The following is a 23,148-nucleotide window of genomic DNA, read 5'->3' as shown; positions in this document are numbered from 1 at the left end:
CGGACGACGGCGCGGGACTGTGAGCGGTTCCGGACTCTGCTGCGGCAGGCTTCTTTTTAACTAAACGACCGACTAGATCACGTTGGTCATTAAATGGCTTACTAGACTGGTAGAAAGCGCCAAGTCGGATAGACTGTCCTCATTAGGAGAGAACGGTCCGGATGGGAGTTGAGCCCCGATCCAGTCGTGTAAAGACTAGCGCCGATATCGCAACTACCACCAGACCCAACTATACTTAAAATCGTCAAAAACCAGAATGGATTTCAATTAATTTTATACTCTAGGAAACAGAAACACAGAAACGATCGAAAACAAGCATAACTCTAGTAAAATTACTCGTGTCATTTTAACTTAAAGATAATTTAAAGATGCAATAACTTCATGCAACGTGTCAGCATGAGCAAGATAAGTAAAAACAACTTTTGCTGAACATTTTTTTTAAATGATCCTGAGAATACACCTGAGCCACAACAGTGAAAACAATTATAATTGGCTACCAAACACAATTTAATTATTGTTGTACATTCGCCAGTCCTATATACTTATTATAGATATTAAATTATCTTTTAGTATTTCTTATTCTTTCCCTTTAAGACCGAAGCATCTTCCAGATCTTGGCAATACGATTACAATTACCAGTGTGCCATAAAATCTTCAAATAAGGATTCCTCATTAAACGAACCAACTCAGCGTCTGCATTTATGTGTCGTTACACGGTACTAATGGAAGGCGGCCATTTTCACGATTTCCATTAAACCATCATTTCATTCATGCTCTTCATTCATTCCCGCCGACTTGTTTTGCACATTTTTTTTTGGTTTTGCTCCCAGCCACACACACAACATAATACAATCGTAACAGTCGCTTGCCCACAAAACACGGCCATGCGAATAAGCGCCATCATTTACGGTTGTGTGTTGTAAAGGATTGAACGAACCACAACCGGATCTAGGCAGTGTGCAGCGGCAAATGACAAGCGCACGAGCGGCGCACTGATGAATTAGTGCAAACTGGGCGCCCTCCTAAGCCGGCTTTCCAACCATTCCAAGGTATGCGACGAACGAGGGAGGAAATAAATCTCCTTTCCTAGGATGCAGGTTTCATTTATCTGCCGAAGCGCGCTAATAGCTCGGGAAAGGTTTTATTTATTTGTATCTTTTTTTCTACTTCTTCTTCTTTTCGGCACGCTTAGTTAAGTTGGCACGAGGCAAAAGCATCGCTAAAACTAAAACGCTCACCCAGCTCCGTTGATTGGCACACGCTTTTGCGAGCGATAACACTGTAAAAGGGTAGTGCCCGCGCCTGGCCAAAGTAGGATCGGACCCCCACACAAGGAACGTGGCGTATTTTGCTTTTTGGTGATGATTAGAGTCATTACAGTGCTCCGGTAACGTGAAGGTGCTTTAGCATTAGTTAGTTAACCAATTGTACGTGCGTAATCATGTCTTTTAAATGATTTATATTATTTACTTGAGTTACCTATAAGTTATAATAGCTTATCTACACTCACAAAAAAAGCACATTAAATAAGTGCATAATAAATATCATAATTTACGGCCTGTATTGTAGGTTTCATGCTTTGATTTCAGTTAGAATCAGTTGCAGCCATTTTGTTGAGCTCTTTTCAGCCCAGAAGTAACTTTTAACGGAAATCTTTTCTTCCAAATCAAGGATTGGAATAGGATTTTACATAAAAAAAAAAGTTACAAACCAAACGGTTGCAGGAAGATCATAAAAAAATCATATTTAAATTAATCACTCTTTCTCTTCGTCTTCGTGTGTTTGCTTACCTCGTTCCCGCCTAGTAGCCCTTTCAAAAACTGTCCGTTAATAATCCGATCTTCACTGACCATCGCACAGTGACATTGTACAAAACAGCTGCAACCAGAAGCCTCTTAGCCGTTGGCAGTTAGAAAGCCTTTTGAGTAAAGAATTCCATTCGTTGGCCCGCACAGAACGACTTTCCCACGATATTAGAACGCACACGCACATTAGTATGAAAAATTAAAATTCTGTATCTCGAGCGAAAAAAAAAGCCTCACACACGAAGCATCCCGCGGAAAGACACAAAACCGTCACACACATAATCGTCCAAAGGATAACCCGTTTGACCGGTACATTCCCATAGTAGCGAAGGATGCGTTTGTCCATTCGTACCGGTCAGCGGCTCGGATCACCTTTAAAATTGCCAGCTGCTGCTTGACCGTTTCTTAGTCCTTAATCTCTCTTACCAACCCCCGGCCGCATCCCGTTCCGAACCATTGCCCGAGGGTCATCTTACGGAAGAGGGACAGTTGTGCAAAAAAACAAAAAATAATAGGACGTCCACAAAACACAATCAACAGTTGGACGCAGCGCACAAATGCGGAAGATTACACACGCACCACCGTCCCTCGGGTGGTGGCCATCGGGGCTGACCAGTGTCCAGTGTGTGAGCGTTAACCCTTCAAGATAGGATTCTGTCAGCCAGATTTTCAGAAGCACTTCTTCCTATTCTTTCCCTTTTCTCGCCTTATCCTTCAGAGCGCCCTACGGAATGGATGAACCTCAAAGAGAAAAAAAATCTTCCCCTCCGCTCATGCACGCTCATGAAATTCAAACGCCGAAGGGAAGGCGTTGTCCAGTGCGACACGAAGTGGACAGTTAAAGGGTGGGTTTCTTTGAGCTGAAGCGTGTCAATTTCTATCGCAGGAGCTTTCATGGTCATCCACGGACATTCGGTAGATTGATAGCGCTCCGCACCCGTTCCACACATCCTGGACATGGAAGAGCAACATTCTAAGAAGGGTTAAGAGAATTCTGCACAAATAAAGCATCTCGAAGAAAAAAAAATAGAATCAGCTGGAAATGTCCACTAAACAACGGTCATTCATTACACAGGACGAAGCAATTTATACACAATTTTGCTACCAGAAAGGACACAGAAGCATGCAGGATCGAATCCTATCCTATTCCGCATGGCGCTAGCACCCAGTCTGAACTCATTTGTTACCCTTTTTCCCTTTTCTTTATCACGCACCAAGAGGAGTTCGGCTAAGGATTCGTCTGAAGCGCGCATGGGTTAAGACGATGGAATTGCATCATGAGGAACCCCTTTTTCATGATCATATTTTTTATGAACGTTTTTCCCCTATACTTTTCGATAGATATTGAATAAAACGTGTGATGGAAAAAAACAATCTTTAACTATAAAATAGCAATCGCCGGACAACAAAAGGGAAGTATTTCATTACGCGTGCTTAGCGAAGACAGAAATCACATGGCTGGCCGGCTAGCCATCGGCTGAAGGTGTCGTAATTAAGCGCGAGTAAGTAAGAATACGAACTTTTTTGTTTCCATGGTGGAATGTATTCTCTTTTTTCCCCCCGGGGAAGAAACCTAACAGTTGAGTGAGAATGGGATTTTATTTCTTGTTCGTTCGTTCATGTCGGTCTTCCATTACGGACGTAATTAAAATCGTTCATATAAGGCGACCATTGGCTATAATCATTAAACAACGGCAAACAACAGGAAAATGAAGCTATTAAGGGACGTTCTAGATACGATAGAGAAAATTTCGCTTTCCATAAGAACTCAGTTGATTGGTCCGTTAAAAGAATAAATATGGAAATGTATTAGAATTAACACTAAAAATGCCCAATTTTACTTTCTTTTTAATCAAATTTGTTATCAATTAATATGTTTTGAGTAATATGTAAAACATTTTTGCGTACGATTGTATATAAAGAGAAAGAACAGGAATGTAAGAATAAAACGCTTCATATAATCATACAATTTAAAAACAAATATTAAAACACCTAACATAGAAAAATGACTAATGATATTCCAATATACCCTAAGCTGTCATTAAGTCAACGCATTACCATTCTATGTTTTGTGGATGTTATCACAAAATATTAGTCATTATTTTAGCACATTTTGTACTAAATCTTTTTTCCATTTTCAAACTTTTCCCATACAAAACGGTCTCCATCGAGGTTAGTGGTATGTTTTTCGCAACAAACAAGAAACCTAATACTTCCCTTCCATATCTTGCGCTTCTTAAAAGCCTTCTAAAGTCTCCAATTCAATTTGCAGTTAACCCCAGTCATCACCTGGTACGTTCTGTCCACAATCAGACATTGGGACGTTTGTGTCATTTCAGCCTGCGGATGAATTGCGACGGCTGTAAACAACAATTATCGATGATTTCAACGAATACATAAAGGCAAACTCCCTTCATCGCGGCCTCTTGGGAAATGATTTCTGCACGGTTTTGCGTTGCTGGCTCATCGCTGGCAGCGCATCGATCATATATCAGCCAGCGACAACGTGTGCAGAAAAATATAATCGCCACCAATCGCGATGCACTCGCGCGTCATACGAGTGTGCGCGTCATACGAGTGTGCGCGCGGCTGACGATGATACGCGTTGTCCGCGTGAGAACCAACGCGTGATCCAGCCGGCCACGATCGAACCGATCAGCAACGGTATATCCGTCGGGCGGTCTGCAAACGAGCGTCCAATTTATCACTGTCCAGCCCGGTTGACTGGTGGTACGAGCGGAACGGTTACACGTAGCAGCTGCTTGCTGTGGCTCATCAGCGCGAGAGACACAACGCCGTTGCTTGGGTGCAATCCCACGCACCGACGACGTGCTGAGTGGTTCTTTCTGGCCGGAGTGACCGGAACCCTTGACACTATAACAATCAATCGTTCTATTTAATGTAAATAACAATTACCAAACAGCATAACCATGTAATACGTCTATCACGGGTCGGTTTTAATCAGCTTTTTCAGATGCTTGACGGCTTAATGGGCTATTGTGAACTGTATTCAAATTCAATAATAAATTTCGCACAGCATTGGAAATTCATTAGCGTTATCAAAATATCAATTCGTTTAACTAAGTTTACAATTTAGGTAAGTGATTCCAACATTTTTTCTCATCAAGCGCCCACGTTGTACTCATCTTTTAAAAAAATCGAAATATATACAACGTATGGACTAGTGATGGTATCTTCTGACCTGGTTAAAGAGTTCTCTTGGATTATGTCCTCCACACAGAATTTCTTGAACCGACCACAAGATCTTTCCCAGCGTCCACTACTGAGTGAGCGATACAAACCTCTTTTAGATTATCAAATGAAAACAGTTCTTCACTTAATGACGATGCCAGTTTGAAGGACTCGCCGAAAACACAATCGATCAATTGAACAGTTTCTTCAACTATGCATTAATTTAGTGACCGTTATCAGTGAGGAGGATTGGAAAAACACTGAAACATCTCATCGTCTACTCATACATAAAACTGACCGACTTTGTGCCAAAAGACGTTAATGTCTTCCATATTTTGTCCAAGAATGTTATTATGCGACCTCTAAAATTTATTGATTTTATGTAATTGGATGTCCGTACATGCATCCTTAGAACGATATGGAAAAAACTAATTTTTAAGTTCTCTCCCCGCTTGACACACATTCTACGCTCCATTCCGAAGCATAGAGACTGCGTCTTTCTTGCATGAGATCTTTTTGCTCTATCATTATTCTCTTTTATTATATATAATGCATTCGGTTATCAGCAACTCCAACCCCATATGGATTCCGTTGCTAGTGATTTGTTTTACATACCCCAACGCAGCACAACTTTGTATCAAGCGGGTCAACAGCGTCCAGCGGAATCGTAAAATTAGTTCTGCGTTGTTAAAATTCGAAACGCACCATAAAATTCAATTTGCGTTCCAAACCTGCACCATATCACAGCATCTTTAATCGGCACAATCCCCGCTAACGGTTGATCCTCCCCCGATCTTCCCCCGGAAGAATCGCAAGCCGTATCTGTTGGCACCCACATGGTGAGATATTTTTACTCTCCGCCATCCCACTCTACCACCAACTTATACCACGATATGATGCCTTCATTTATCAAACGGCCACAGCGTTCCCGCTGTGCGCCACGCTTTTGCACTATAATCAATCTTTAATGGGCATCGGATGAAATCTGCTGGATCACTTTGATGGTTGCTGTAGACCGATAAGCGTAAAAAAATGTTGCCAATAATACATATCTCATGCCTCCGTTGTGCAGAGTCGGATGTAAAATAATTATAAAAATGGGACAAAACAAAACACAAAACATTAAACTTTATGGATTAGTAAAAGAAAATTTTGAACAAAATTTAGTCTTTTTCCAATCGACCACAGGCAATAAGTTAGTGAAGAAACGCGGACACCATTAGTCAATATCCACCAAGAATCATGTTTGTAGAAACTCAAAACGTGCGGTTGTACATGTTCGAATAAATTTTTTGCATATTTCGTTAAAAAAAACAAGACTTGTTTGTTGTTCCTTTTCCTGTGCTTCACAGCCTTTAATTATTTCTGTTTTGTTACGATCGGCATAACAAATTCTAACTTCTCCCTGAAATAACGAAGCGAACGAAGGTGCTGCTACAGCAGCTTGCCAATGCTGTGGTTGTTGGCCCGTTAACGATCTAAAATAAGAAACGTTCAAGCATGTTTCATCTAAAAAGGCAAAATATTCTACAATCTTAAGAGGATCATAGTATTGATAAATAGGTAACTAACATTCTATTTCATTTTAAATCAACGACAGTGTAAAAGACTTTTCAATTGAAAAATTTTATAAAAGCATTAATAAAACACGAATTTAAGCAAATAACTGTCAGAGATGATTATGATTTTAAAGTCCGGAATGATTCGATAAATTAATGAAAAAAGCAAAACAATTAAATTAAATGTTTCGGTGTAACAACAAGTATTTAGATCCATTTTTCGAATGAATCGATATCTCAAATTTCATATAACCTGCAACCTGAAATAAGTAGTTTAAGGAAGGATCCTTGCGTGAACACTACAATTATGGAGGTTTATTTTCACGATTCACGATACATAGTCTCTTGCTCCCGTTGAGATCGTAACACGTATTTAGGAGGTAAGCTTTGATCGGTGGCTTTTGTTAAATTTCACCTAACGCAATCTTCAATGCTACGTTTATAGAAAACAAATAAAAATACAAATCTATGTGCCGAGCACGTCAATAATAACTGTTGTAATTTAACTGAAATTCAGAGATGAATGTGAGAGGCGAACTGAGATCGACACACTGCACACAGATAGCACCATCGGATTGTACCGGATCGATCAAATATTGCACGAAATGGTTGTTGAGGCAAACATGCCTTTTCCTTTAACAAAATACTTTCTTACGTACTTACGTACAGGGAGCATTAAATTAGCGTAAAGTTACCTCCCAACAGCTTGTTTCGCTTACAACATACCATTCTGTTTCTCACTGTTTTTCTTCACTACTACTCACACTATACTGTACGAACATTTAGAATATATAAATGCTGCTTTTCGTCACACTATACTACACTCACACGTGATGCCCCTAAACCCATTGGTCTAACCGAAAGCATTTGCGTGCTCATACTAAAACGAAGAAAAATTACTCCTCTTTAGTTGTTTTCATTTTTAGCCTTGAGTATTTTTTGCCTAATAGTTTCCATTAGCAGTCAGGGTATGTTTTTGTACTGGACCATTTTTTTATATATCTGGATTATTTTTACGGAAATCTCTGCTGTTTTTAAACAGCTGCAACGATTTAGCCCAAATAAGAATGTTTATTAGTAATGTTCATTTCCTACCGTATCGGTCTAAATATTGGTCTCATTTTCAACAATTCAATAACAACACATAATTTCTTCTTCTAGCCTTACGGCAGAACATTATTCGCGTATTAAACTCTATCCCTCGGAAAATATTTCATACAATCGCGATGTTTTTTCTTTCAAAAACAATACTATACTGCTCGCTCCACTCGTTACGGATTATCGTCACCGCATTTAGTTGCAATGCTTTCTTTCAGTTATAAGATGTAAGTTACCAATACGAAATCATACGGGACATAGATTTGTGGAAATCTTCGGTACACTAAACTAGGATTTGCCCGAGTTGCTTGCTTCCGGACTTATATTATTGTTATTGCATTGCTTTATGTTGTGTTTTTATGAAACAAAATAGTTATTATCGTTATATTTCGTTTTCCCTCTTGCACACGCGCAGTTCCTCTCTCGCACACTCTAATACTAGACAGAGTTCAGGCAGTTCCCTTCCGCGAAAGGGAACTTTAATTTTTTGGTAATGTATCTTTTTCGTTTGTATTCGTTTGTATATGCGAGTTTGTATGTGAGAACAAAGATTTTTGTGAACAGAATTTAAACCCCATTCAAATAATAACTGTATTAATACAAGAACAAAGGGATTTACTCTACGAGCAAATGAACCTCGTTTCGGGAAAATCAAAAATCAAATTTAACTTTATCGCTCAATCCGCGTTTTGCTTGCTAGGGTTTGCTCAAACTAACATCCAAAAAGCCAGTTTCACTACACACTAACCGAGATCAGATATTGTATCCCATTCATTAGGCAGTTCGATATGCGTTCACAATACTACTATTTCACGATACTAATACGTATCCTGTCGGTTCCTGGAACCCGGAACATTTCAAAGAAACGCGTAAATAGCGTAACCCTTTCGTTTCAGTATCATTTATCTAATTACCCAATGGACAAGGTTATGGGCACCATCAGCCCTATAGTATAGTTCGAATTCTATTCTACATTCGTTTGATTGATAGTTGGCGCTAGTCCAAGGCGCTAGTAGTAGTGGCCTGGTGGACTGAAATGCAGTGCTTTCCATAACTACCGCTAGTGCAGAGCTACGTACTACGCAGAGTTCTCTCGCCATTTCAACTACGTCTTAAAGATATCATTGCTTGTTTCGTCGATTAAGTGCAAAAGTCTCACAGAAGACGGCACCAGAAATGTTTTGCATATTCGATTACCCCTTTTTCCTTCCAAATAACCAAAACGAAAAAAACACTAAAAAGACAAACATAAAGAAGTGATTTTCTTTTTTCCCGTTCTTCTACACATAAAAAATGTACAAAAGAGATGCTCCAAGGAGGAGAACAAAACAGAACAAAGACGTGTACACAGAGCTAAAGAGAACCATTCCTTCCTTATCCGAAACAGTCAGCCTACCTTTACACGTAATAAGAAACTTATTACTTTACCGAGCATTGTAGTTTTTCACCTTATCCGGGACGGCCGCCTTTTCTACCGGTACGAGCTTGTACAGCTCTTCCAGCGACGTAACGTACACGAGCTTTCGCCAAAACTTGGAACTGAAACAAGGAATTTAGTTTTACATGAAACAAGTTTTTTTTGTTGAAATGTTCTATTCATCATCATAAAAGATTCTAACCTAATAAATGGTCGCGCCATCCAAACGACACTTTTTAGCCAAAAGGTCGGATGCACCATGTAAAGATTGCGAAGGCTTTTCCTCAGGCGTCGATCAAGCAACTGGTAACATCTGCAATAAGAAAATGAATTATTTATTGATTAAATCAGTATAAATTTGAAACAGTAAAATTGTTTGTTCTTACTTTTTCAGCCACGGAAATGGAGGCACATTGCCCCGGCTTGAACCACCATGCAGATACACCAACACGTAATCCTCCGTCACCAGCTGTTCCAGCGTCTTCACCACGTACAGGAACAAATTGTTCATCACGTAATGGTAGTCCGCTCGCGAACGATCCGGCAAATGGCACGCACTAAACACGACGATCGCATTGTGTCCACCCGCCTGCAGATAGCCTCCGTGCGACAGCACACACTTGTACGGTTCGATCACCTTCATATCGATTTCGCGCGTTTTTCCATCCGGCAGGGTAATCTTCTGCCAGTTCCGTATATCTCGTGCTTCCTCCCTTGCCGAATACTGTGGCAGCGTTGTGGAACGTCCAGCAGCCGCCACCGCATCAAGCCCAGAAACGTCGCCCGATAAGCCGGTTGCCTTCGGTGTGCCGGGCAGATCGAGAAAATCTTCATCTATATCCACATTAAACCCATTATCATCCAATATGGAAGAAGAGGGACTGAGTGACACGAGATTCTGCTGCAGCTCGTCCACGCTCTGGTTCGAGAGCGTGTCCTCCATCGAGCTTACGTCATCAACGAGCAGATCGCTCGGCAGTGGTACTTTACGGCGCTGGTGCAAACGGGGCGAGATCGATTTCGAGTGCTGCTTCTGCTTTCGCGGCTGGCCACCGGTCGGTGAAGGACCGTCCGATTGGGGTGGTGAGGCGTGCAGTGCCACCGATTTAAACGTAGGCGTAACGGATGCTTGAAACAGTGAAACATCTTCCTCATCGTACGGGTCTTCGCCTTCCGATTCGGTGCTGAAAAAATCCGACCCTATCTCCTCGGCGGCTCGCTGGCGCACTGGTGAGACACCATCATTTGGGTCATTTTCAACACCCCTGTGGATGGCATAGTTTATAACGTCGAGCGTAGAGGTGGCGGCTCCAGCTTTCGAACCATCCACCCCAACTGTCATCCGTTTGGCTGGCGAACCTTTGAAGCGCCTTACTGGCGTCGTAGCCATGGCTACGTGAGCACGCTTCTCATCGGCTACTATCATCGAACCGTCGGCTTTTTTCTCCCCACCGCGACGGTTAGCGTACGGGCTGGCTAGCCGTAGTGGCTGCTCGCTTGCCGGCACTACGTCCGGATAGTGATAATAGTTGCGTACGGTAGGCTCCCGGTGGCACCCTGCTGGCTGCGTCCGTGCATCGACTATCAACTCCGACACGTCCGATTCGCTTCCCGTCGGTGACATCATCAGCGGATGGTTGCTGACGGGCGTCAGGCCGGTCGATGATGTTACCCGGGACGTTACGATGGAAGGCGATTTGTTAGCAGACAGCTTATGAATCTCGATCGATTCCGTCGCGGCGTCGCCAGTCGTTGTATTGCGAGCATCAGTGTGCGGTTCTACGCCGTTGCCCAACTCGGTGTCCAATTGGCAGCGAGGAGGCAGCAGCGATTGCTTCATCGTTATGCCATCGGATTCGTGCACGGGCGAATAATCCGGCGAGCCTGACTCCACGAGAAGCGGAGGCGATGATCCGTGCGAGGTCGTGTTCTCCGATATGTCCATCCTATTGTCCGACAGTGGACTGTCTTCCAAACTTTCACTGGAAAAGGAGGAGAAAACGTGTAAGAATTTTTGTACGCTTTATTAGGAACGTTCATTACGGGCATTCATCATTGTAAGTGGTATAGATAATCGAGCAATGGGTGGACAGAAATATTCATAAATTGTTTTTTTTTAAATGGGCGGTTTAGGATTCCTACAATTATTTATAACCCTTAGCTGTGGATTTTTTATCATTGTTGAAGGGAAAGCTCCACATTACATTCGAACCCGATTTTTGCCCAACTTTTAACGAAAGTCCGAATAACTGAATACTAAAATGAACCATCTTTTTAGCACAATTTCAATGAATTTAATCAGGCTGCCCACACACCAAGAAAGGCGTTTGGAGTGCACTTACCTCATCGACAAAGTATACGTTCGTCGCCACCTACGTTACAATAATAGAAGTATTTGCTTACGAAAAAGGACCTTTCGTCCAGCGTCAACAACCACTGACGTCCACACAACAAGTACGCTTACGCTACGAAGGATCAACCCACACACAGACACCACCAAACACAACTGCTTCCACAGAACAGGGCACCATTAACCAGCAACATCTATTAACTTGGCCAACGCAACTATCCGTTCTACGCGTTCTGCTATTGCGTGTACGGCAAGCTATGGCTTCCGGTTTATTTCCTTTTCTGCAGGACGTGAGTATCAGAACTTCTTAATCCCGCAGAGCCTTCCTCGCCCTGGACAAAAACCCTGGAAATGCACCCGTTTGCAACCACAACACACTAGCACCACCCGTGTATCTGACGATGAATCACATCATTTCATGCGGACCTGCTGCTGTTCTCAATACGGCGCACACAAACACACGTTCAAAGGAATGCACTGCAAATTCCGCTGCTTGCTTGGTTTGTCGACCGAAAGGGGTTGCCGTTTTGAATTTTCTTTCACGACACAAGCGATGCACTGTTGTTAATTGATTACACACACTGCAGGCCGAGCGCCTGGGTAGCTGTGCAAACGGACGAAGTGCACTTGCATCTTGATTGTGTTGTAGGACTTCTCGCCGTGAAGGATTTTTTTTGTTACTCTTCTTCGCCTTCCGTCCTGTCAGATGGAATAGCAGCAAAACAAAGTGCGCGTTTCGATGACAGTGTTGCCAAACGTGAAGGAATTTTTTAAAAATGGTAATTTTGAAAAAAGTGCGCCTGGAAAACGTTATGCATTTCATATTGAAACTTTTATCGCTTTTCGTCGAATAGATAGACAGACATATTGTAAATTTAGCTCTTTATTTCTTTAGCTCTAATGCTTAGCAGAACATAACAGTCAGCAACCGTTACAAATAACTAAATGTATTCATTTCATGCAAAAAAAAAACAAAACTAATTATATGGTGGTAACGTTCGTTAATCTTTTCCATGCTTTGGAACCGTATTTCATTTAGCAATTCGGCCTGGCCGTCCCTTATGAATAAAAAAACCGTATTACATTCGACAATTGAACTTCTTGGAAGCAATTTCTTTTTCCCCCTCTCACACTATCATCATACCCTTATACTAATCTCCATGGCTCAGCTATAGGATAACCGTACCGCACAAAAGTTGTACGGTATTTTCACATGAAAAAAATTGTTCTACACCAAGGTACACACTAGCGTAAAGAATATTATAATCATAATTGAACCATTCGTTTCACTGCCTTACCAGCATCATCGGTAATCCGGACCGATACCACAATGGACGGTCTGGTAGTGCATGTAGTAACTTTCCACCAAATCGAACGATATGTTACAAAAATCACATAAAAAGCGGCAACGCTTTGGACATTGGCTTGTGGAGTCTACGAACGCAGTACAGGGCCACATTAATTCCCCCCCACCCGTACCGTACTGTTCTGTCGACTGGCCGAAGCATTCTAGTTGCAGTGTCGATGTTGCCACCAGGTTCAAAGATGGGTCGTCACCAAACAGTCGATGATTTAATTCCATGTGCGCTTCGAGCAAATCGTTTGATGGGAAAAACTTTTCACACTCCACACAATAGTGACTAAAATCAGGCACCATGGCAGCGGCCTTTGGACCACTGCTGCTGCTGCTGCTGGTATTCATAAGAACAGCTTCGTTGGGCAACGAAAATCCTTCCAAACAAGGTTTCGGCGTTGTTTGGTCCGCCATAAGCGGACATTTAGCTGACACTCTAGCTCTGGACGCGTTACTGCTCTCATTCTCAACCAATGTGTCACACGGTTGTAGCGAAATCTGATCTTTCGACGAAACAGACCGTCGATGTTGCTGCTGCTTTTGCTGATTCAGCAGTAAAGGCAGCTCGTCATAATTGATCCAGTCGCGCCCCGAACTTTCCGTGTGTTCGAGCGGAGTTATGGCACCTTCTGGAAGCATGTTATCGTCCATCAGCTTGGACAGTTCGTTCGAAATTGGGGGAAGACTTTCCACCTCATAGGCTGTTACGTCTGCTGCGGCGTTCTGTTGTACTAACGGTTCTTCCTCGGAAATCGGTTCGTCTAAATAGCGTATGTAAAACGTGTATCCATCCTTCACCACCACATGTTCCGATGGGTCATCTTCGTTAACACACACCGAGACCGGATCTTCACCGTTGTTGTCGGTTTCTAGCAACAACGAGACGTCGGATTGGGAGGAACAATTGAGATCGTTCGATGGTGACAAAGTCCACGAATGGTTATGCTCCGGAGGACGACGCATTGATGGCATGTATTCATCGCACGCTCCGCCGGATGTATCTGGTGTTGCTGGTGGTTTAAATGTTCTTTCGATCGATCCGCGGGATGATCTTCCGTGCGGGACGTTCTTTGAACGATGGAACGATCGTGACGGTATCATATTTCTTGCATGCCGCGTGACGCAAAACTATAATTGCTAAACTAATCAGTCAATGTACTTTACACCATATCACACTAAAAACGATGGAAAGAGACACGCTAGTTTCACGAAAAACACTCCATTTATCAAGATAAATAACATTCTTACCGTGTCAATTGCGCGCCTCGCTCGGTTGTGCCAATTTCTCCCGTGCTTCGTGTTTGGCACTTGAAAAGCTCCACGGAACAACAACACCAGTGCTGCCAGTAAGTAGCAATCATACCGGCAGAAAACTGATGAATGCGCGTTTACACGTGACCAAAGTAGCTAACTAAAAACGGCGGGAACAAACACTATCAGCGGTAAAAAAAACGTGTGTGACTGAATTACATACAAAATTGGTACATTTTATCAGCAGTTTGTGTAATTTTAGGATGTTTTGTAGACGATTTAGTCATGTAGCTCCTGTTGAAAAAGTTAATCAACTATTCCTGACTGCCAATGTTCGCTAGAAAAAAGGGAAAAAGAACGGATACTTCTTCAGCTAAAATTCTGACCAGCATTGTTTCTTATCAATGGAAGAAAAGCAAAAAACAAATGTTTGTTCGCTCTCAAGCCGTTTTTGAAAGTCTCTCAATTTTTCTCCAACACAGGTTCCCTATCCCCGGTGTAAATGTATGTGTGGTTTCTCGCCCCGTTATAATCAACATGCACGCGAAAAAGGGAATCTCGAAACTGCGCAAGTGTGCGCTGCAACTCTGTCCCTTGCATTGCGAATGTGAAGGAAAAACAGATCTCCTCTAGTAGAGATTCACGTTTCATCGGTCTCGGTCACCCTCCCGTGGCGCTCGGTAGGGTTGTGTGGTGTTACAATTTTAATGTTGGTGCTGCAAAAGCGAAGCAATGTCTAGAGCGATTGGTAACTAAAGTACGTGCGAATGTGTCGAAAGATAAGTGCAGCGATACTTACAACGGTAAGATCCGATTCCAAGCCCACCCAAAAGATGGGTGATCCGGACGACGCCTTCTTTCTGCGGCCAAGCGTGTGTGTTTTGCGGCGTAAAAAATCAATATCCTTGAAGGGACGACTTCGGTGGTTCGGCACCGAGCCTAGTCATAATAACAGTACCGCAGTAACCTTTGCCAAAGTGTGAATTTCGTTACGTGCAAGATTGCTTGAATGAAAAGCGAAAACAACAGTGGAAGGAAATCACTTGAAAAGGGATTTATTCACCAAGAATGTCACCAGACGCAACAGCAATTGAACGGGAGACATTTTTTCCCCCGTCGAAGAAGCGGTTTTTGTGTGCGTGTGCTTGCGGGAAGGGAATTCTCGCTCAACGTTTGTCGTTTGCAATCTTCCCCAATCGTCCGCGAAATACGCACCGAGAGCACAAGCGGACGCGCGCGCGCTCGCGTACAGCACGCTCTCACGTTCAATGAAACGGGTGGATAATGTTTTGATGTTTTTTTTTTTTTTTTTCATTTCTTCTATTTGTTTGTTACGTGTGTTTCTGATTGTGTCGCCGAAGCGTAGTATCACTGGACTAAATCCGTGTGTTGTTAGTTTTATGAAAGGTTTCGTCGGAATAAAAATGATCATTCTTAAATCTCACGTGAGACAATACGGCGCTAGACCGTCATTATTAATTATAAAATAAAATAAATCTCACGTGAGCGTAGTGCTCTTCGAAACTGGTTAAATCTGGGGCTTTTACAAGATCCACAATGTAGTATTTCTGGACGGCGAAAAAGAACAACCTCGACAAGTATAAAGAAAACACAAAACGATAACAAAGTGTGATCTGCGGGACCTCGTGATTGATGCGAAATGTGCGGAGCCACCACTGTACATGTGTTTGCGGATTTGGTGTAGTGGATTAGGTTAGGCCGACACACTTCCCCCGGGACCTCACAAACATATGTGATGAGGATCCGAGACGAAAAATAAGTGGCCTCTCGTAGTACACCGTGTAAGCTTCAGTGTTGGTGATTTGTAGCAAATTTCTACTTTGCTGGCAACTACCCCATCGTTCTAACGTTTCATAGCAACTAGACAACGATGGTGTTGTCATTTTAAAAGCGACGATGGCAGTAAGCCAGAAGTCGACCATATCGACAATATTCCAATTCCCAGCCCAGTGTGAGTAATAAAAGCGTAAAAGAATCTACACAAGATCACATTCCTGCGATATTCGCCATCGATGACGCCATAGCGTATCGGCAAACAACCCCAAGTTGATGTAGAAAGAGTGATTCGTATACAGCACATCAACACCAATGCGAGTGAAGTTATAAACAAACAGGCCCCAAAACGCCCCCTCGATCGCAAACTGAGACGCGACCGTTTGTCTAGAGTTGTATACTCGTACTTGAGTATTCCAAAAGTGTCCAGAATTGTAGCAAAATAGTGTATTTTGAAAACGTTTGTCCGCGACACATAATTTCACCTTTTAAAGCAGTTCTGATTAAACTAACCAATGTTCCCCCTGCAAACATGATTTATTACAGGCAACCCACTCTGAAAATGATCCTACACAGCTGTGCTAAACATTGTAAATCACTCAAATATCCAACATCGATTTAAACTTGCCGGAAATGTCGGACCAACAGCGCAACGATTGAACAGGGTGTATGCACACACCGTCGTCAGTGTTTGGAGGCTCTCCTGCTCCAACAACGAACCAAAAAAAAGTTCACCACTCTAGACCATACAGCATACAAATCAGTATTTGAAATTCACGGAGAATTTTGCGACATCAGCATCAGTAAAATGTATCCCGTACAACATGTCCATCGAGATGAGTATTTGAAAGGAAACAGCAAACGAGATGCGATGCCGATGCGAAAGCACGTATTTGCGTTCAGACTTGTGCTGATATTGATATTGATGCTGTTCGTGGATGGACAAGGTATGTAAGAGAGACTTAGTTTTTGTTTTATGTTTTGCATTTGACTTATTCCGGGTTTCTAAAATCGTCGATGCCTTTGAGTCGTACGGTCGCCATTCTCATGACATGCCTTAATCAGTTTTGAACAGAGCCCTTGTGTCAGTGCTGAATATTCCCATTTTCGTCCTGTATAACAAAAAAATTAAGAGTGGAGGAATGACCCCAAGCTCTATTCTATGACCCGTTGGCTCCCAGCCAACACTTGTGCGTATCCTTATCCTTAACCCAAAATAGGGCAATTTGATGAGGTATTGACCGAAGAGATAGGGAAGATAGGAATGTCTCTCTAAGTTTAAGTTAAAAGAAGATCTTCCTGGTACAGGTCTTTGATCTCAAAGGTAAAACAAAGGTTCCTGATAGTTTTCCATCTATTCACCGGGCTATTGCTCCAATCCGTTGTGTCTTGTAGGGCCAATCCATTTCACCACAGCTAAAATCCAGCTTTGAGTAAAAGCCTCCCATTACTGTTGGCAACTGGCAACAATACGGCAAAAAGTTTCACAAAAAAGCATAAAAACAATTATGAAAATGTATTACCTCTTGGTGTGGCCAAACAGTTCTAAATCGCATGTTTCGTTCCCGCCATCGATCGATGTTCGTACCGTTTCGGGAAGGATTTAAGTTCGGTATACCCCCCCCCCCCCTCCCTTGTCCGTCCACTCCCTTGCACAATTCGAAATAATAACCCCGACCTCTATCGTGCATTGAACAATGATGGAAAGGTGTAGAAAACGGTACCGTAGGTCTTTCAACTGTACTAAGAGAAGAGTGTTTTTATTGGTTGTACGTAGTACAGGTTTCACTTCCATCCCCCATGTTTTTTTTACGTCCGGTACTAACGCTAGTTATAAACTTGCAAATTGCTTTGTATGACTGGTAAAAATAATTCGGAATCATGGGGTGAAAATTTAAGTTTTCAGCCAGTATACGCCTTTTCTACTGTACGCCTCAAATGCCGAAAATAAGGTACAAATCGATACATTGGCTATTTCCGTCGGAACTGATAATGTTTCTGTTTTCACTCGAATAGACGGAAAACTCGCCGTGTCCGAGTGATCCAGATCCCAGGGTAGGACTGTTATAGTTATTGAAGCATAAAAATAGAACACATTTCTGAACAGGTCAACTAGTACAACAGTAGGGCAGTTGAATTTTTCTATTCTTTTTCAAGAAATAGGCTAACTTTAGATGCCATCTTGAGCATGGCCATCGGAAAAGTATATGCTTGTACGTCTCCAGCTCTTTCGTGGCCTTATCGGTTATGAAACCTTCCAGTTTTCCTTCAAGACGAATGGAAATGTTCCTCCTATTGAGTGGCATATGGACGATCTTACTGTTCAACATAATTTTCTCAGTTCAACATGTTTTCCTGCTGCCATCAAGCGAGACCACAATTTCATCAATTTCCCTATTTTCTTAAATTAATTAAAATTATTTTAATGCACATCTAACCCTCCCCCTATCTTATCCCGCACCCACAGCAACTCCAATAAAAAGTCGTTGTCTACAGTTTGGCACAACATCCACCACCAACACGCAGCAGCAGAATGGTCAGGATTTTGTTGACGATTACGATAGCTACGACGATCAGCCAGAGCCTTCGGATGAGCCCGTGTTTGACAAAAATATCGTAAGTAGAAAAGAAAGGTAACTTGTTCTTCTAAGGGGTAGGATTTGTATAATAAATCCCTCTTGCTTCTTTCAGTCAACAGTCGTCACATGCTCCCGGACAGCACCATTTTGCTACACACTTTGGACGTTCGATACGGTGAAGAATGCGAGCCGAGTGGTTGTGCAAGGTATATTCTACACGTTCGAATTACAAGATGTCTTCTAACATTTCGCACTCGTAACAGGATGCTGGGGTTCGACGGATGATCAGGAATCGTGCAGCAATGCCGAATGTGTCAGCACGACCGAAACACCCACGAAACATTTTTTCTGCTGCTGCAGTGGCGATAATTGCAATGGAAACTTCAGCTACCTTCCACCACCAACAACGGCCGATGGATTAAGCATGCGGGAGGAGAATGAAAACATTACCCCATTTGCACCGTACACATCGCTCTGGAGTTCACCGACGGTGTACATCTGCTTTGCGCTGGTGTTTATCATTATGCTTGGTATCGTTGGCTTTATCAGCTGCCGACAGCTGCCAAAAAAGGGTGTCGCTGAGTTGTTGGAGCATATGGAACCGTCTGGGCCGGGATATAGCTCGAATCTCTATAATGTCGATAATCTGAAGCTGGTATCGATGATTGGACAGGGCAAGTAAGTAGGGCGATGTGCAGTCAAGTGCAGTTCGATTGGATGTTACAAGAAATGGTCTCGTTTTTTATACAGATACGGAACTGTTTGGAAAGGCATCGTTAACGAGCAGCCGGTAGCGGTGAAGATCTTTGCCGCTCAACATCGGCAGTACTTTCTCAATGAGCGTGACATTTACACGGTGCCACTGATGGAATCTCCGTCACTTTTAACGTACTTTGGTAATATTTTTTTTATAAATGTGATGTCTCATTTCAACAACTAGCTGAGATATTCTTTTTTCCCGCCCAATCTATTAGGATCCGACGAACGACGAACGCTGGATGATCGCATCGAATATCTTCTCGTACTGTCCTTGGCTCCTCTCGGTTGCTTGCAGGACTGGCTCACGGATAATCGCGTGCCCTTCAGCACATTCTGTCGCATGGGTAAATCCATCGCGAACGGACTGGCACATCTGCACACCGAAATCCGCAAAGGTGATCTAGTCAAACCGTGCATCTGCCATCGCGATCTAAACTCTCGCAACATTCTCGTCAAATCGGACCTTTCCTGCTGTATCGGTGATCTTGGTTTTGCACTGAAAACATTCGGCGCACGTTACGAGTATCGTGGTGAAATTACACTTGCCGAAACGAAGAGCATCAACGAAGTCGGCACGGTACGCTACATGGCACCGGAAGTGCTTGAGGGTGCCGTAAACCTGCGTGACTGCGAATCTGCCCTCAAACAGATCGATGTGTACACGTTGGCGCTCGTACTGTGGGAACTGGCCAATCGGTGTGAAGATTTCTACCCCGAAGGCACGCCCGTGCCGGAGTATCGTGCACCGTACGAAGAGTACGTTGGCTCTAATCCCAGCTTTGAGCAGATGCAAGTACTCGTCTCACGCAACAAAGCAAGACCCTCGTTTCCAGCACATTTTGGCGCAAATATCGTAACACAGATTGTGCGCGATACTTGTGAGGATTGTTGGGATCATGATGCAGAAGCACGGCTAACGGCCATGTGTGTGCAGGAACGCTTGCAAGAGATCGCACAGATAAACCCGCGTGCACGGAGCATGCCGGTGAAAGCTTGCAGTCATGATGATGGGACAGCGCTGGAAAAGACCCAACTGTATCAGTTGGAAAACGATGGTCAAACGATGGTTGCGATGATGGGCCAGCATCATCAGCAACGGTACAGTCCGGATGGGACGATCGCTTTCATGACACCTCCAAACCAACAGATCATTCCACAGGTGCCCCCGGCGGGCTATAGAGACGATACGACGGGATCGTACAAATACGGAAAACTCTCGGCAGGTAACAGCTCAACAACAAATAGCGGTGCGCCGTCATCCTCCCAGTCGGATGAGGACGAACAGCAGCATACGGGGCGCAAAGGAAATGCACCATTAATTCAGAAGGAAGTATCCTTCAGCGGCAGTACCGGAAAGGGTCTTCTTGGTGGCAGTGTGAAGGTAATGCTGCAGAAAACATTCCACAAGAGCCACGGACATAACGGCTCCTCTCTTGGGTACGACGGTGGGCAGGAGGATGATAGTGACGATCGTTCCAATCTGGTGGTGGTGGTCGAATCTAGCGTTCCTTACCGAAATGGACCACTTTCACAAGAGGAAATTCGAATGAACCATCACAACAACCAGCAGCAACAGAATGTACCGTGTGGAACTGCTGAACGGCCAACAAATCTCGATCTCGGTACCGGTAAGTACGAAAGTAACTTACTACTTCACGAACCACATTCCGTGGGCAATGTCCCTTCCGCCGATGGCACCGTAAATCAACGGGGAAGAGTCGAGCGTTACGCTAAAGCACTCGCTGACGCTGACTTCACCCGACAGTCGTTTGCCATACTGGATGAGGTGGATGGAACGTTGGATAGTAGCACCACAGTAGTGCCAGCCGATCCCGACGCAGCACACCAGAAGTTGCGCATCGTCATCTCCAAATCGGCTAATGCCATGCATCCGCACAAAGGGACACACGCACGGCAAGCATCGGAAAGTTCCGCACCACCGTTTATGGACGATCGATCACTCAAAAGGCAGCGTTCGTTGGAAGTTTTTCAGGAAGTGTTCGGACCGAAGGGCAGCATCGAACGGCTGCGAAATCCTAGTCAACGGGTCAAAACGCCCGGGGATGTGCCACCGTCGGTACGGAAGGTGCGTGCATCCAAAACACTCTCACTGTACGACGATCGTATGATGTACGACGATCGTATGATGACGGCTACGGTGGGAACCGGGAGCGGAAATCGACTTGCAAACTCGGTATAGCACGAGGAGGTATTGCTACTGGAGCTCTAGATGTGTAATGTGGACATCTGAAACAATTATTGCTAAGCTAAATCGCTCGTTTCCTATAATCCACCGAGTAGGAAGTATCTCTTTCAAAAAGACAAAACAGCAGTAGCCTTCTAATATTTAGGTTCATTTGCTTCTGTTTGCTGCAATCTTTCTATACTTAAGGTGCTTTTGTGCATATGGACGCGAATTACGTTTGTGCTTGATATTCGGTCAGGAAGAGAGTATGCAATCTCTTTTATTTGCCAGTAGCAGTAGTAGGTTTGGGGCTGCCCGGTGGTAAGGTGACAACGGCGCCAGTCATCATACGGGGTAGGACCGGGATTCAAATCCCATTCGGCCCTTCCCCCGTATTGATGAGGGTATAACTATCCAACTACGTTGTTATCTGCGTGCCTAGCAGTTCTAACAAGCCTAGAAGATGGTCGTTAAGCCAAGAAAAAGGAGAAGTAGTAGGTCTTAAAAGCATTGGTACACTGGGTTTAGTTTACCAACTAATTTTACTGCACCGCTTCTTCACAAGAAGACACTAACTTGCATTCTCATAAGTTTATAAGATGCATAGATTAATTCTGAAACCATACAGTTTTTATACGCTCCACATGAAAGAGTCACAGGGAGAGTGCCGGGAAAGTGTTACATCCCTGTGAAGGCATGCGAACCTATATTTAAAAAAGCATCTAATGGACTGATGTTATATGCAAGCATAAAGACACACAACACTTATGAACATGTGTTGTTCCCTTGCGGGAAGAATATTATTGGGCATTAAAAAGCATTGCATAAAAAAGAAAAAAATCCTACTTACTTTAAAAAGGATTTGGATCTCATCGTTCCAGCAGGGTTACCCAGGGGGACATATTAGCAAAGGTCCGAGATCGAAGTAGAACGTTCACAAAAGGGAGGGAGGTTTGCAGAACGAGCTAAAAGCAAAACAAATGAAACAACCTCACTATAGAACTGTAGGTGTATTAGATAAGTGTCTCTATTACTGATACATTACATACAGTGACCGCCAATAAAATACGACCATCCCATCAGGTAAAAGTGAGATTGTGATACCAACTAAATGTTAGTAAACCATTTTGGGAACTCGTTCTTGTCATTGGATGAAACATAAAATCTGTTATTAGTCCCTTTTTTCAATTCTGATAAAAAACAGCTAACAGAAGATTGCAAAATAAGACCATTCATCATTTTTGAAATTCAAGCTTCAAAAAAACCTTTATTGGGTCGAATATTTGTCATACTTATTTCAGTTTTTAATTATTACACAATCATTGATGAACTTTTGGACACAAACAAAGATGATAAAAATAGTCCAATTGTTAATGATAATTACATCAAAATTTGATAAAGTTATACCTAGTAGAAGTATCTAAATCAGCTTGTTGAAAAGAAGAGACATGAAAGTGATCTTATATTATTGGCAGTCACTGTACGTACACATAAATATGGGTTTCATATAACCTGGTTCAAAAGTAATACCCTATTTGCCATGCACCGTACTACACACACACACAACCATCACCACAATCTCCAGTTGTTTCTACTACTTGTACGAGAGTGTTTTTAGTGCATTTTCGTTAATTAATAGTGATAGTAATGTAAAATGTGAGAAATATTTGCAGTATTCCTTGTTCAACGGGGGGGCCATGCCTAGATGGTCAGAAAATGGCACACACACACACATAAACCCAAAAGTTCGATACCAAAATTAGACCAAAAAGTAATAAGCAACTTACCACATACCAACACACGAC

The 23,148-nt window shown here is 43.0% G+C and overlaps 5 protein-coding genes across 5 annotated transcripts in view; 2 read left to right on the top strand and 3 right to left on the bottom strand.

Moving 5' to 3' along the window:
- LOC126563470 (acireductone dioxygenase) overlaps positions 1–23,148 on the bottom strand; it is a 568,562-nt gene that overhangs the window by 52,118 nt on the left and 493,296 nt on the right. The window lies entirely within an intron of this gene.
- Positions 1–23,148, top strand: part of LOC126562373 (26S proteasome non-ATPase regulatory subunit 4) — a 363,835-nt gene that overhangs the window by 224,054 nt on the left and 116,633 nt on the right. The gene's annotated exons all lie outside the window — the stretch shown is intronic.
- On the bottom strand, positions 9,072–11,488 carry LOC126561127 (protein prune homolog 2). The gene is made up of 4 exons (XM_050217071.1): positions 11,414–11,488; positions 9,458–11,053; positions 9,274–9,384; positions 9,072–9,193 (listed from the first exon to the last, which is right to left on the bottom strand). Exons 1-4 carry the CDS (start codon positions 11,416–11,418, stop codon positions 9,079–9,081), a joined length of 1,827 nt encoding a protein of 608 aa, XP_050073028.1. The 5' UTR covers positions 11,419–11,488; the 3' UTR covers positions 9,072–9,078.
- On the bottom strand, positions 12,725–13,876 carry LOC126562448 (uncharacterized). The gene has a single exon (XM_050218959.1). The coding sequence runs from the start codon at positions 13,874–13,876 to the stop codon at positions 12,725–12,727; it is 1,152 nt and encodes a 383-aa protein (XP_050074916.1).
- On the top strand, positions 16,629–21,358 carry LOC126561125 (uncharacterized). The gene is made up of 6 exons (XM_050217070.1): positions 16,629–16,767; positions 18,285–18,436; positions 18,512–18,605; positions 18,663–19,077; positions 19,150–19,295; positions 19,374–21,358. The coding sequence occupies exons 1-6, from the start codon at positions 16,629–16,631 to the stop codon at positions 21,356–21,358; spliced, it is 2,931 nt and encodes a 976-aa protein (XP_050073027.1).

This window comes from Anopheles maculipalpis, chromosome 3RL (genome assembly GCF_943734695.1).
Source record: "Anopheles maculipalpis chromosome 3RL, idAnoMacuDA_375_x, whole genome shotgun sequence".
Classification (NCBI taxonomy): Eukaryota; Metazoa; Arthropoda; class Insecta; order Diptera; family Culicidae; genus Anopheles; species Anopheles maculipalpis.
Note: the sequence above shows the minus strand (reverse complement) of the source record. Positions and strands in the feature narration are given on the sequence as shown.